Source organism: Rattus norvegicus, chromosome 20 (genome assembly GCF_021556685.1).
Source record: "Rattus norvegicus strain SHRSP/BbbUtx chromosome 20, alternate assembly SHRSP_T2T, whole genome shotgun sequence".
Lineage (NCBI taxonomy): Eukaryota > Metazoa > Chordata > Mammalia > Rodentia > Muridae > Rattus > Rattus norvegicus.
The window spans coordinates 32,783,603-32,798,890 of record NC_141553.1 but is presented as its reverse complement, the minus strand read 5'-3'; the positions used below and the strand labels follow the sequence as shown (position 1 = coordinate 32,798,890).

General features: G+C 42.5%; 1 protein-coding gene across 3 annotated transcripts in view; it reads right to left on the bottom strand.

Annotated features, from left to right (window-relative positions):
• The window catches only part of Dcbld1 (discoidin, CUB and LCCL domain containing 1), a 112,595-nt gene that overhangs the window by 30,817 nt on the left and 66,490 nt on the right, over nt 1-15,288 (bottom strand). For all 3 annotated transcript variants that reach the window (NM_001432027.1, NM_001432026.1, XM_087597522.1), the window contains 2 exon segments: nt 4,289-4,422; nt 13,663-13,735. In NM_001432027.1, the coding sequence (NP_001418956.1) occupies nt 4,289-4,422; nt 13,663-13,735 (207 nt within the window).

Here is a 15,288-nt window from a genome sequence, read left to right as displayed (position 1 = left end):
CTACTCCCACCAAAACAAAAAAACAACAAAATTTGTTCAAATAACTAATAACGATAAACCACCAATTCCCTAGAAGCTGTGAATCATTGACATTTATGAACATCTTTGGTATGCAGATTTAATTTCAAGTTATTTTCTAAATTATATTTATACATTAAGTCTAATTGCTACATAGGTAATCGAGAGAATGGAACTCACTTTTTTACTTAACTGTCTTCTTGTCTTTCTCGTCAATCTTCCAAAGTTTGAGACAGTTATGTACATAATAAACATATATGTATGGACAAGAGAGACTGAAAGATGGCTCCGTGGTTAAGAGCACTGTTCCAGGGGCACGAGGTTCAATTCCCAGCAACTACATAGTAGCTCAAAACTTTCTGTAACTCTAATTCTAGGTGGTCTGCTGACTTCTGATCTCTTTGGGGCTGAGGCATTCACATGGTGCACATACATGCGTGCAAACAAAACACTCATACACATAAAAAATAGGAAAAAATCCTTAAGTATATGTAGTTTGTGTATACACATATGTATTACTGGGTGTGGCAGTGCACATCTTTAATTTCATCAGTAAGGAGGCTAAGACAGGCAGACCTCTGGTCTACATAACAAGTTCCAAGCCAGCACTACATAGGCAAACTGTTAAAAAAAGAAAAGAAAAAAGAAAAGAAAGGAAAAGAAAAGAAATAGTGTGAAAAAGAAAAGGAAGAAAGGAAAGTGTATATATGGTATAATTTCATTCATTTCAGCGATGACATCAGTCTCTAGAAGCATTCTGTTGAGCATGGTGATACAGGCCAGTGGAAAGAGGAAGTAGGAGTTCAAGGCCAGCCTGGCTATAGTAAGCTGCAGGCTTGCTTAGGCTGAGACCCTTTCTTAAAACAAAAAATTTATCTCTGAGAAAAGAGCACTCAGTGGTCTCTTCATTCTTAAAATCCTACCTGGAAAACAAAAAGGCAAATGGGACCTCACGGTGGGTGGGGGCACTGAATCTAAGTCCTCAGTGCTGTGTGCAACACACAACCCATTCTCATTGGACAATCTTTGGGGTCACACACCCAGCAAGGCTTGCACTGCCTTAGATGAGACCTCTCAGATGAGAATGCTTCTACCGGCAACCACCTCCACCCCAAATGGATTTCTTCTTTCTCCTCAGCCACTGGAAAGCTTGCCTGTTTGGCTCCACGACAAGCCGACATCCATCTCCATGGCTCTCTGGCTCCTTTCCTCAGCCTTTGACTCTGTCTCCCCTAAGCCTTGCTCCTCCCTTTTGCCATTTTCCATGAGTGTCTTCTCTCATGGCCATCACATACCCAACTTCTCTCCTAACCTCAGGTGCTCCTTCTAAACCCTACTCCCAGCAGCCTAACCTGGAAAAGAATTTTAAACCCAGTTTTTACTAGAAATTTCTGAAGTGATTTTTTTCTCTTTCAAAAAAACGTAGAACGCAGCTTCCTATAATAGCCATGTTGTTGGCCCACACCTTTGTTAAACTATAATAGTTACATACTTTCTCAAAATGACATCAGATTCAATCCAACCTACACTAACTTGAGAACCTATCTACTATTGATAAAGTGATCTCTTAACCCCAGGTTTTCTGACAGTGGGTCTGGGTATATACAGCCCAGGCTAGCCTGGAATTCACAATCCTCTGACTTTAGACTCTCAAATGCTGGGACACCGCACATGCTTGTAATGGACTTCCTACCAAGCAAGATGGTCCACACGCTTATGAGTACTGCCTTAGTCAGGGTTCCTATTCTTGTGATGATACACCATGACCAAAAGCAAGTTGGGGAAGAAACACGTCCACATCACTCTTCATCATTGTAGGAAGTCAGGACAGGAATTCAAGCAGGGCAGGAACCTGAAAGCAGGAGCTTAGGCAGAGGCCACGGAGGCTCAGCTTGTTTTCTAACAGAACCCAGGGCCACTAGCCCAAGGATGGCCCCACCCACAATATGCTAGGCAGTCCCCTACCAATTACTAATTAAGAAAATGCCCCAAAGGCTTGCACCCAGTGCCATCTTATGGAGACATTTTCTTCATGGTGGTTCCCTCCTCTCAGATGACTAGCATGTGTCAAATGATATCCAGCACAAGGATAGAACAATGAAAGTTGAGTTTCCTGTGCACAAGAGAGGTCTGGGATGTTAGTGGAGTGGCTGGGAGGTTGAGTGCTTGTCCAACATACACAGAGCTCTGGGTTTGATCTTCAGCATTGGATAAACTGGGTGTACACTTGTAATCCAAGAACTTGAGTGGTAATGGAAGGACCACGTGTTCACAGCAAGCAGAAAACGATAAGTAAAAAGGGGACAATAAGGCTAAAGACTGTCACGTGGCATATAGATCACGAAGTGTGTGCTGCTTCTGTCCCGAGCCTTATACTTATCCTTGGGACTAAAACTGTGGAAAGTTGTTCACAACACAATCGTAGTCAAAGGAAACATTTCCAGGGACTGACAAGAGTACAGGGAAGACTGGGTGTGGGGGTGGGAATGGTGAGGGTAGGGTATGTATGGGGAAGGAAGAGACCTGAAGGTTCCAGGAACACATCCTCCTCACTAACTACCCATCTTCAGGGAGCCTCCTTCTCCACACACATTACTGCTCTCAGGTGTGTGGGTATTGGCACCTTGGAGCAGCCTGTTATTAGGCTATAGTAACAGCTCTCCACACCTCCTAAACTCCAAGGGTATCCGAATGTATACAAAGCTTAGTTTGAAATGTCTAAATCAATTTACATATCCCAGCCCCATGAAGCAAACAACTATTGAACTGAGATGCTAACGCATAATAAAAGCCATTGCTATCTATCTGTCTGTCTATCTATGTATCTATCTATCTCTGTCTATCTACCTATGTATCATCTATCTGTGTATCTATGTATCTATCTGTCTGTCTGTCTATGTATCTATGTATCTATGTATCTGTCTATCTGTGTATCGATGTATCTGTCTGTCTGTCTATCTATTTGTGTATCTATCTATGTATCTATGTATCTATCTATCTATTTGTGTATCTATCTATGTATCTATGTATCTGTCTGTCTGTCTATGTATCTATGTATCTATGTATCTGTCTATCTGTGTATCGATGTATCTGTCTGTCTGTCTATCTATTTGTGTATCTATCTATGTATCTATGTATCTATCTATCTGTCTATTTGTGTATCTATCTATGTATCTATGTATCTGTCTGTCTGTCTGTGTATCTATGTATCTGTCTGTCTGTCTATCTATCTATTTGTGTATCTATGTATCTATCTATCTGTCTGTCTGTGTATGTATGTATGTATGTATGTATGTATCTATCTATCTATCTATCTATCTATGTATCTATCTATCTATTTGTGTATCTATCTATGTATCTATCTATCTGTGCATCTATCTAAGGATCTATGTATGTATGTATATATGTATGTATGTATGTATGTATGTATGTATGTATGTATGTATCTATCTATCTATCTATCTATCTATCTATCTATCTATCATTTATTGCAGCCCCCATTCTACTCCCCAGGAATCTTTGAGGTAGGGAGCACTCGGTGGTTCTATGAAGATTTCAGTTCCCTCTTCCCTTCAGTATGAAGTAAAACTGGGGCTAACTTAAGTCATTTCCTGAAACTATAAAAACCCAAAAGGAATAAGCATTAATTCTCTCACACATGTGCAGCTGGAACTGCAAGAATTCTCCCACCCCAGGGCTCAGACGTCTGCCATTTTAACTTATGTGCCCACATAACCAGAAAGCTCTCTTGCTACTACATTTATTTTCCACATAAAGACTATAAATGCTGTTGAAACTCTCACCCATTTTAAAGAGTTTATTTATTTATTTATTTATTTATTTATTTATTTTTTATTTATTTATTTTTTTTGCCGGAGCTGGGGATCGAACCCAGGGCCTTGCGCTCCCTAGGCAAGCGCTCTACCGCTGAGCTAAATCCCCAACCCCTTATTTTATTTTTTAATTACCAGTGTTTTGCCTTAATCTTTGTGTGCTATTTGTATGCCTGGTGCCTGAAGAAGGCACCTTAGAACCTGCATCACAGATGGCTGTGAGTTGCCAGTGTGATGCTGGGAATAGAACTTGGGTCCTCTGGTACAGCAACAGGTACTTTTAATAGCTGAGCCATCCTGGTAGCCCCCATATAACACAAATATTTTCACAGCTGACTGCCACTTGGCAAAACACCCCTGCCGTCCCTTCAGAACTGCAAGCTGATCAATTATGGCCTCAGAGCTTTCTCCTCTCAGAACACAAACAAAGTACTTACTGCCGGGAGAGCACACCGTTGGCCAGGATTCCTTCGTAGTGACTTATCCCCTTGCTCTGAAGCAGGTTGATCTGGCCACCTAGTTCATCCGTGATGATCCCTGCATGGATGGCAGCTTTGCACAATAAAGAGGTCTGAAAACAGAGTGACATCATTATTATTCAGCACTCACGTATTTAAAACAAAGCTGGAATTTTCCACTTTATACTTTCTTTTTTTTGGGTGTTCATTAGTTTTGTTTTTTGTTTTTTGGTTTTTTTCTTTTTTCTTTAGAGACAGAGTCTCATTATTTAGTGCTGGTTATCCTGGAACTCTTTATGTAGACTAGGCTGGCTTTGAACTCACAGATCTGCCTGCCTCTGTCTCTGGAGTGCTGGGATTAGATTTGCTGGCTTAGTCATTCACAGTGTACTCAGCCCCCGTGAATAATGGCTCTTGTGGCCACAGCCCTATGTTAACTCCTAGCTGCAAAAATCTAAAGGAGTCAAGGAGTTTGCCTTGTTCTGCCACAATTCACGAGGCCCTGCTAACTGACATGCACGCTAGTGAAGCCACAAGGACTCTTCAGCAGCAGAGCAATTTCAGACTCGCAGAGCCAAAGAACCCATCTGTCAAAACCACTCACCATGCTCATAAGACGCTGAGTTCACGGTAGACTGTTATGCAGAGAAAGATAATGGACTTGTCCCTTAGACTTGGTTTACAAGCAGACAGTCTTAACAAGGCAACCTAGGTACTATTCAACCTTCTGTACTTGAGCTTCACATTAATTCTTTGATTTGATACAACATCAAAACTAAAATGGCTGCCACCTGCTATAATGGAGCAGCAAGTTTCATGTGGAATGATCCAGAAAACAAACAAACAAACAAACAAACAAACAAACATCCCAGCATTCGTCTCATTTTCAGAATCCTTTCAGTGAGTCCAAAAGCCCGTGACTGCTGGGCTAGTGGCTCATGGGAGCCTTCAGCCCCAGCTACATGCTGTTTAGACAAATTTGGCAAAAGCAAGATCAACTGGCTGGCTCTGATTAAGACAGGTTAGAGGGTGACACTGGCTCTGACAGGAAGTTAAGGAATGACAAGAACTATGGGGTGACCAGGTTCAAAGGTCCCCAGGAATAGATGTGGATGAGAAGACAATAGACAGACAGACTAGGCATTGTGGCCAAAAAGGTAACTGTAAATAAAGCTGAGCTGTGTACTCTGAGGCTTCCATAATGGCTAACACCAAACCCAAGACGACAGAGGGTCGTGCCACTGGGTCTTTTTTTTTTTTTTTTTTTTTTTTGGTTCTTTTTTTCGGAGCTGGGGACTGAACCCAGGGCCTTGCGCTTCCTAGGTAAGCGCTCTAACCACTGAGCTAAATCCCCAGCCCCGCCACTGGGTCTTAATTACTGGACCTACGTGGTTCTTAGCTTCATGGCAACATTGATTACCTGAGTCTCGATGGGAACGTTTCCTCAAATCTCAGTTATAGCACATGCAAAAGCAATGGACAATACCATTTTCTAACCAATTACCTTGTAACCAATTATCTTGGAGTTGCAGCAACACCAAGGAATTTTATGATTTTTTTTTTCTTAAGAGACTTCATATTTCTCCCCTGAGATTTGGCAGTGAAAATCTGTTCTGCAGTAAGTGATGTCGTTGTTACAAACAGAACATACAACACAAGAGAATACCCATAGACATGCAGATAATACTGTCCCTTTCCTTTAGGAACAGGGAACATAGGATAATTTTGTCCCCTAGAAGGAAGATAACCCACAGTGGAGACCCATCTTGCATTGAAAAAAAAACTTCCCGGAATCTGCCTTCCTAGGAAGCTTACTCTATGGTAAAAAACAAAAAACAAAAAACAAAAAACAAAAAACAACAATAAAAAAAAAAAAAACCAAAACACTGGTAACCACAGCAATTAGGAAAGGGAGGCAGGAGGACCAGGAGTTCAAGGTGATCTCCAGCTACTTAGCTGCTTCCAGACCAGCCTGGACTACCTGAGATTCTTTCTCAGCAAACAAAACAGGATTGGGGAATGGATCAGCTGGTAAAGCACTTGCTGTGCCAGTGTGTGAACCGGAGCCCTCAGACCCCTAGAACCCGTAAAGCTAAGACACTGCAGTGTCTGTAATCCTAGCATGCCTAGGGCGGGAAGGGAGGCAGAAACCAGATTCTGGAAAACTAGCTAGAGACCGTCTCAAACAAGGCGAAAACCAAGGACAGACCTGAGGTTGTTTTTTGTTCTTCTTCAACCTCCAAGTGTGCATTGTAACACACACATATTCTCACTTCCCCTGCACCCATAAAGTCGGTAGGAGGGCTGGAAAGACGCTATTTCAGAAGACCTAGGTTCAATTCCCAGCACCCACATGGCAGCTAACAGCCATTGGTTAACTCCAGTTCCAGGGGATCCAAAGTCCTCTTCTAGTCTCTTCAGGTACTCTTCTCGCGTAATATATGGAAGTAAAATATCCACACACAAGTTTTTTTTTTTTTTACTTTTTTAAATCTCAAAAAATTAAAAATTAAAAATGGTGGGAAAATGATGGTGAGATGGCCTAGTAGGTAAAGGATCTAGCCACCAAATCCGAGGACCCGACGTCAATACCCGGGAGCCAGTGAGGGAATCAACTCTGGTCAATGTTTTCTGAACTCTATACTCAAGCTGTGTCAAGCATGACTCTGGGGAGGTTTGAATGAAAATGGCGCCCATAGGCTCAGACATTGAATATTTGGTCTGTAGTTGGTAGAACCTTTGGGGGAAGGATTAGAAAGTGTGGCCTTGTTGAAAGGGGTATGTTATAGGGCAGGGCTTTGAGGTTTCAAAGGCCCACACCATTTCTAACTAGATATTTCTCTGTCTCATAGCCGTTGGCTCAAAATGCAAACTCTCGGGTAACATACCAGTCGGCCATCACACTCATTCCATGATGGTCATGAACCGCAAGCAAACACCCAATTTAATACCTTTTCCTCTAAGTTTTCTTGGTCATGATGTCTCATCACAGAAATAGAAAACTGACACTGCCTCCCAATAATAATAAATGGATACTTTATTATTATAATAGTCTTAGTCAGGGTTTCTATTCCTGCAATAAACATCATGACCAAGAAGCAAGTTGGGAGGAAAGGGTTTATTCAGCTTACACTTCCACATTGCTGTTCATCACCAAAGGAAGGCAGAACAGGAACTCACACAGGATAGGAATTTGGAGGCAGGAGCTGATGCGGAGGCCATGGAGGGATGCTGCTTATTGGCTTGCTTCCCCTAGCTTGCTCAGCTTGTTCTGTTATAGAATCCAAGATCACCAGCCCAGGGACAGCAGCACACACAATGGGCTGGGCCCTCCCATCTTGATCACTAGTTGAGAAAATGTCTTACAGCTGGGTCTCATGGAGGCATTTCCTCAAGGGAGGCTCCTTTCTCTGTGATAACTCCAGCTTGTGTCAAAAGTAGCCAGTACAATAATCAATCAATCAGTAAATACAATGAAATTATTTTAAAGGGACTATCTAGAACATAGAGAGCGAGCTGTCTGGAAAACCATCTCAGGCAGAACATAGGCTGTCAGCTTGGATCCAAGATTTGACTTCAAGTCATTTGTTTTGCCACTCCCAGACTCCCCTTCCTCAGAACCCCTCTCCAAGGCAATGTTGGTCCTTGGCATTTGAGCTCCAGGGGATCTGACACCCTCTTTTGAGGCTCTAAAGGTAACACCTGTACACATGTGCAAATATGTACATGTAGACATATACATAAATACAAAGTAAAATAAAAAGTCCAAGAAAAAGCATTTCGTTTGCAGTTAATAAAGTTTTTACTAAAAATGCCAGTAAAGTGTAACGAAAGTAAGGCATGTGCTTAAGTGGCAAGATGGTAAGTTATAAAATACATTCCAGAGCCATACTCGATGGTGTTTGCTTGCAACATAAGCTCTAGGGGGAAGACGGCAAGGGAGTTAAGCTCAAAGCCAGCCTGGGCTACACAGGGAATTGAATGTCCTCTCTAGCCTCAAAATAAAACATGATCTCAAAGAAACAAAATGAAATGAAATAAATTTAACCACCAATCATGTGGCTTGTCCTCGTGTATTCCATTACAGTTCCTGTAGTCTATGTATTGGTGGATTTGTAACATGTTTCTCTAATCAGGTAATATCCTATAGGGCTTTTAGGAAACATGGAAAGTAAATTGTAGCTATTTAGAAACACTTATTCCTTTTTCCCTAGTTTTTTTCCCCCACCCCATCCCTTTTTGCCTAATCCAGGAGTAATACTTCTGCTTTCTCAGTTTTCAATAATCTTTATTTTTGAGATTATAATTACATAATTTCCCCTTCCTTTTTTTCCCCCTCTAAACTCTCCCACATACCTCTCCTTGCTGTAGTTCAAACTTGAAGCCTTTCTTTTTCATTAATGATTACTCTGTGTGTGTGTGTGTGTGTGTGTGTGTGTGTGTGTGTGTGTGTGTGTGTGTACTGTTCATTCTGTATCATGCTATTCATGCTTCTTGGAATCAAATGATCAATTGGCTTGTTCTTCTATGGAGAAGACTATTTCTCCTGCTCTCAGTTTCCTGTAGTTCTTTGAATAAAGCTGAGGTCTCATGGGCTCTTCCCTGGCCGCATTGGCATGTCTACTACTGTTGTCCTTGTTTAGCTCATGTTTACACAGTTGGTTGAGTACTTTTTGAGAACAATGGATTGATGAAATGAATTAGTTATAGTCAGCAAGATGGCTCAGTCCTAAAAGTACCCACTGAGCTCCCACAGGTGACTGCTTAAGCTCAGTTGTGATTTGAATAAGAATTGCCCCAGTAGGCCCATTTGAATGTTTTGATCAACAGGGCGTGGCACTGTCTGAAAGGATTAGAAGGATTAGGAAGTGTGCCTAAGTATCTCCAAAGCCCATGCCACCCACTGTTATCACAAATATCCCCATACCCATTTTTCTTAGGTTCCCTAGAGACACATCGCCCCAAAGCAAGCTTCACCATTGCCTCTAATTTTTCTTTTTAATTAAACCAAAACAGGGAGGGGGGGACGGGGGGGGGTGGTATTCTGTCTAAGCTCCACCCCCACAGCTACCCAGGAAGAGCCAGGAATGCTCCGCCCCACAGTTGCCTAGCAACAACCAGCTGTGCCTGACAACTATAAAAGGGGCTGCTTGCCCCTCCTCACTCTCTTACTCTCTCTTACCCTCTCTTACCCCTCTTGCTCTTTGTTCTCTGTTCTTGCCCCCACCACCCCCCTCCACGTGCCCATGGCCGGCCACCTTTCCTCTCTTCTACTCTTCTCTCACTAAACATCTCCACGTGGAACCATGGTGTCTTAGTATTTTCTGTCTGGGCACGGACCGAGATTTAAACCCTAACAACCCACTCCATCTTTCTTAGCTTCTACTCCAACACCAATGCTTACCGTCATGATAATAAAACCCTCTAAAACTGCAGGCCCCAATTAAATGCTTTCTTTTCTAAGAGTTGCCCTGGCCCATGGTGTCTCTACACAACACAACAGTGACTAAGATGAATTCAGTTTCTGGAATCCATTCAGTGAAGGGAAAAAGCCACTTCCACAGGCTGTCCCCTGACCGCCCCTTGCATCATGATACATAGAGGCCCCCATACACAGAAGAGACAATGATAATAATAAACTGGTTAAGTGACATTCGCCATTGACAAGCAGATGCGCCCACTATTCGAAAGCTGGACAGGTGGTGAAGGAAGCCGTCTCTGTGGTCAGATCGTAAGGAGAAGCCCAAAGCCCACATTGCTGTCGGCATTGAAAACAGACATAGCCCTGATGGCTACATTGTCAGACGAAGCAGAACTCAGACCCTTAAGACTCAAAAAGGCCCTTGAAAGTTCGTCACTGTATGCCTCTGCAGATCCATTCTGCCCCCATCCCACTCGCGCCCCACTCACACGTACTGTCACCAACAACTGCTTGCAGCATCTACATATTCCTCTGAACACCACGTTGCACTCCATGCTGCCTCAGTCCTTTCATGCAGCTGAAACTGGCATCCCTACGATGCTTAGCCCTCGATCCTGCTGCTTGCTGCTTTTTGAAGCGTGAAGCGATGCCTTTTCTGTAACGGTCTCGTTAAGATCACATATTCTCAACAAGCTATGTCATCCTACGCTCGGAAGATAAACAGGAAGACCAGGAGCTCAAGCCCAGCCCTAGGTACACAATGTTCAAGGGCCAGCCTGGGGCTACAACGGATTCTGGCACAAACGAACAAACCGAATGCTACAATCTCTCTCGAGTCTGAATGCTTCTACTTCGATGACCCCTCAAGTGATTAGTTTTCCAGATTCTGCTTTCTTGATGTACAGGATGCTTTAGTTTTGCAAAGAGCTCCCAAGAAAAGATTCCTTACACTGAATGTACTTCCTAAGAGGAAACGGCCTTGGTGTAGATTCTAAAATAACCCCTAGGAACTGCCTCCTGCTAATACCCCTTGAAGACAGGAAGTTGTGACATTCTCCTATTAATAATTCATGGGTTGGGGATTTAGCTCAGTGGTAGAGCGCTTGCCTAGCAAGCGCAAGGCCCTGGGTTCGGTCCCCAGCTCCGGAAAAAAAAAAATTCATAGAACACAGCAAAAAGGTGGGATGTCACACTTCTCCACTGTATCTCAGAACGAGATGCTTTACCTAGTGATTCTTGCTGGCTTCAGGGACATGTGTAGCCGTGTGAGAAGGACACGGGGCAAGAACAGCAGCACCACCAGGCACGACCCAAGAATACAAGGCCTTCTGTCCAATAACCTTCAATTAGCAGAATGTGTCCAGCACTGCAAGCTTAGAAGCTGACCTGTCACTAGAGGAGCCACAGAGAGGGGCTGTAGCTCCAGCTGGCACTTACGCTCTATCCTCATGAGATCCTGAAGTGGGAACCCAGACAAACCCTGATCAGATTCCTAATCCACAGAAAACAGGAGAGATGGGTGAGCAAGATGTCTCAGTACATAAAAGGGTTGTGTGGCAACTGCCACCACCTGAGTTTGGTCCCTGGATCCCATCATGGAAAGAATGAATGAATTCCTGAAATTGATCTCTGACCTCCACATTGCAAACAGTTACCTATATGCATAGGGCATGCCACACACACACACACACACACACACACACACACACACACACACACACAGAGCCTTTTAAAAGGCTGGGTATGGCCGTGCATGTCTCTGATCCCAGCAACAGGGAGACAACGGGGGTGCCGAAACAGGCAAATCTGATCTATACAGTTCCAGGTCTGCCAGGCTACTTGATGAGACCTTGTCTCCCAATAAATAAATATATAAATATGAAAAGACAACAGAAAACATCCTAGGGGTAGCTAAGTACCTAACAGATACACGGAAGGTATGTAACCAGCTTCTGTAAAGAGACGAACTTCCAAAAAGAAACAGTAGCTAGGCATTGGGGCACTCCCCTTTAAACCCAGCCCTTGCAGATGGATTTATGAGTTCAAGCCAGCCTAGTCTACAGATCGAGTTCTAAGACAGCCAGGCCCACACAGAGAAAACCTGTCTTGAAAAACAAAAGAAAAGCAAAAGCAAATGGTGCCATGGTGCCAAGGAGTTGGTGAGAAACAAGGAAACCGCATGCCAGCACCTGCAGATAAGCACTCAGATCTAACACACGAGAGGACACCCTCCCACCTCACACCCACATACCCCTCCCCAGAAGAACAACACACCTTCCCACTGAAAGGGAAGAAACGCCACTTCAAACTGTGTTTTGTAGTTAACTTCCTGGAATCATTCTCTAGGAATAGCTTCTCTATGTTTCAGAAAAATGATACAGTCCATTAAAAGAGTAAAAACTGAAGTGTGCCACAAGTAGAAAAGAAAAATAGAAGTCCAGTAGGCCAGATGAACATCCTGTGTTCAATTTATAAACAAAAGCAACCCAGCAAAGAGGAAACTAAAAGTAAACTTACACTATGATCTATTTCAAAATCAGGATGTGCCAAGGGAAAAAAACAAAATGAAATGTAAAAAACAGACTACGAGATTACAGTCGTGTTTTCTGTCCTGCCAGAGGCAACTTCTCAATGTCTACAGTGTGTGTGGGAGAGATACTTCTTCACACACGAGGGTACGTCAGTGCTGTCTTTTCTCAGCAATACAGATGTTTCACATCTTAAATAAATCAAACCAACTCTTTCAACAGTCAAGTGCAAATTAAACTGTTTTAAATGGTAGTATAAGGAGAGAGGGAGAGAGAGAGGGAGGGAAAGAGAGAGAGGGAGAGAGAATATGAATATGCATATTTCCAGGATGGAAACCTGTAAGTGGAAATAGAGAATTATATTATATATTAGGAGACAGGGCAGACAGATTGAAGTCCTCTTAGACATAAAACCGTAGGTAGAGGTGGGTGGGCAGAGGTTTGGCAGCTGGCTTTATTTTGTGATGTAACTGTTAACGTCACTAGCTCTAGTATAGAGGACAACTGCAGTACCACAGAACTACAGTTAATAAGATGACTCTTGGCTGACACGCTTGTCACTTAATGATGCCCCAAACCAAGGGAAAAGAGAATAGTGACTCTACATAGCTGTTCTCTGACCTCCGTGTGTGCCATGGTATGTGCACCTACATGTGCACATTACACACACACACACACACACACACACACACACAAAAGAAAGGATGGGCCCTGAGAGAGGAGAGAGCGATGAATGAATGAATGTTATGTTTACGCATATAATATAAGTATAATTAATGAGTAAGTATACAAATGTATGGCCTTTTGTGGAAACTGGACAGGTGTTTGGCTCTCAAGGTTCCTGTGTTAATAAAAGCTAATGCCCAGCTCATAGCACTATTAGGATATGGGAGAACCTTTAGGAGGTGTGGCCTTATGAGAAAAAAACTAGGTCACCAAAAATGTGCCTTTGAAAGGGTCCATGGAACGCCCTCTTCCCTCCCTCTCTCTGCTTCCCAGCCGTCCTCAGGCTCCACCTCAGACCCAGCAGCAAGCAGGCTGGACTGAAACGGCCAACGTGAGAAATGAAAACTGACGTCCGCACTCTTACTGTAGATTACTCTCAGGAACTCACTCCAGGAAGAAGATGCTGACCATTACAATGGAATAGCACTTCTTAGGTGCAAAAACTACTTTTGTCTTTCATGTCACTTCTGCTACTCTTAACTTGGAAATGCCGAAAATACGAACGAGAGAGCACAGACAACTTTGGTTTCAAAATTATTGCATTTTACCATCTCATAAAATAAATAGCAAAACATCTGTCTGTGTTAAGTGCTGTACCCTGTTTCAGTTGATTTTGCAATGAATTCAGGCAGAGTAAGCAACTCTTACTTCCTTGGTATTAGCCTTAATTTACTTACATCTCTGTAGCCGTCTTTTGTATTCCCAGAAATGTCTCCTGCTACGTCTCTACAACCAGCGGGGCAGAATTTGCTGGGGGAAAAAAAAAGTTCATATGTTCTCAAATCACACTGAAAGCAGAAAAGCATTAAACTATACTTCAATTTAATTTCCATCACACACACACGCACGCACGCACGCACGCACGCACGCACGCACGCACAGTTGTAAAAGGACAGACCCTGAGTTCAAGAGAGAGATGAATGAATGCATGTTTAAGTATAAGGAATGAGTAAGTATGTGGATCTATGTCCTTCTGTGGAAGTTGGACAGGTGTTTGGATCTAAAGGCTCCATGGTTAATAAAAACTAACAGCTATCACATGGCTCTGTTGGCACAAGGTAATTCTGGAAATAAAAATGAATGCATAGGCTACTTTGGGTTTTTCCCCCCTCTTTCACAATATAGGCAAATAATATCTTGTTTTGAAGACAAGCAAGAAACTTCATTTACAAAAACACAAACTGATCTAAAATGTTGACCTGGAGAAAAGTTTCACATAATGGTTGTTTGCCAGAAAGAATGTGCTAGTAAGGATTTATCATGTATAAAGTATTAAAGCTGCTTTCCCAATACGCTTGGATTCTAAGATGCCTAAGAAATACTTGTAAGGTGAAAGGAAAATTCACCTATATAGTATAACCATACGCTTATTAAAGGAAATGTTTAAAATACATAACATTTTGTGTTTGGATGGGTAAAAAGAAGACAGAAAGCAACACTTGTAAACTCTCTTGGAGCAAAATCTTGGTGTCCGTTGCTACAGTAATTCATTATCTAAACGATACTCTAATGCAGAAACAAAATAGAAGCCATATGCTTAAATTGGAACATTCTAGTACCTATATTAGGAAAAGCTAAAAAGATAGGTAAAATTAATAATATATCTTTAACACAATATACCTGATTCTGTTAATTCCCACTTATAATGGGAAAAAAAAATCAAGGAGACTTTAAACTTATTTTTCCCTAGTACTGGGAATATATTTTATACCTGTACTACACTTCCCCTTAGTTCAAGTACACAGTCACCAGGGTTACTATAACTGAGACTACAGGTCTATGTAATAACAAATGACCCTTACACTTAAGAAGAATGCTTTAAAATTAGGGTTTAGTCAGGCCCTAAACATACAAGGCAGTACAAGAGGATCACATGTTCAAACACAAATTTGACACATACACACATACATGATAAATGCATAATCAAACAGGGATGGATTTACTGAAGTCATCTTTCAAGGAGCTTCCCAGGAACCCACCACAGATGGAAATGTAACTGAAGGGTGTGGTGGTTGGAATACGCTTGGCCCAGGGAGTGGCACTAGTAGGAGGTGTGGCCTTGATGGAAGAAACGTGTCACTGCCTAGGTGGGCTTTGAGAGACCTTCCTCCTAGCTATCTGGGAGTCAATCTTCTCCTATCGGCCTTCAGATGAAGCTGTAGATCTCAGCTCCTCCCGTGCCATGCTTGCCTGAATGCTTCCATTCTCTAGCCATGATGATACTGGACTGAACCTCCGAACTGGTAAAGCAGCCCTAATTAAATGTTGTCCTTATTAAATGTCGCCTTGGTCCTGGCGTATGT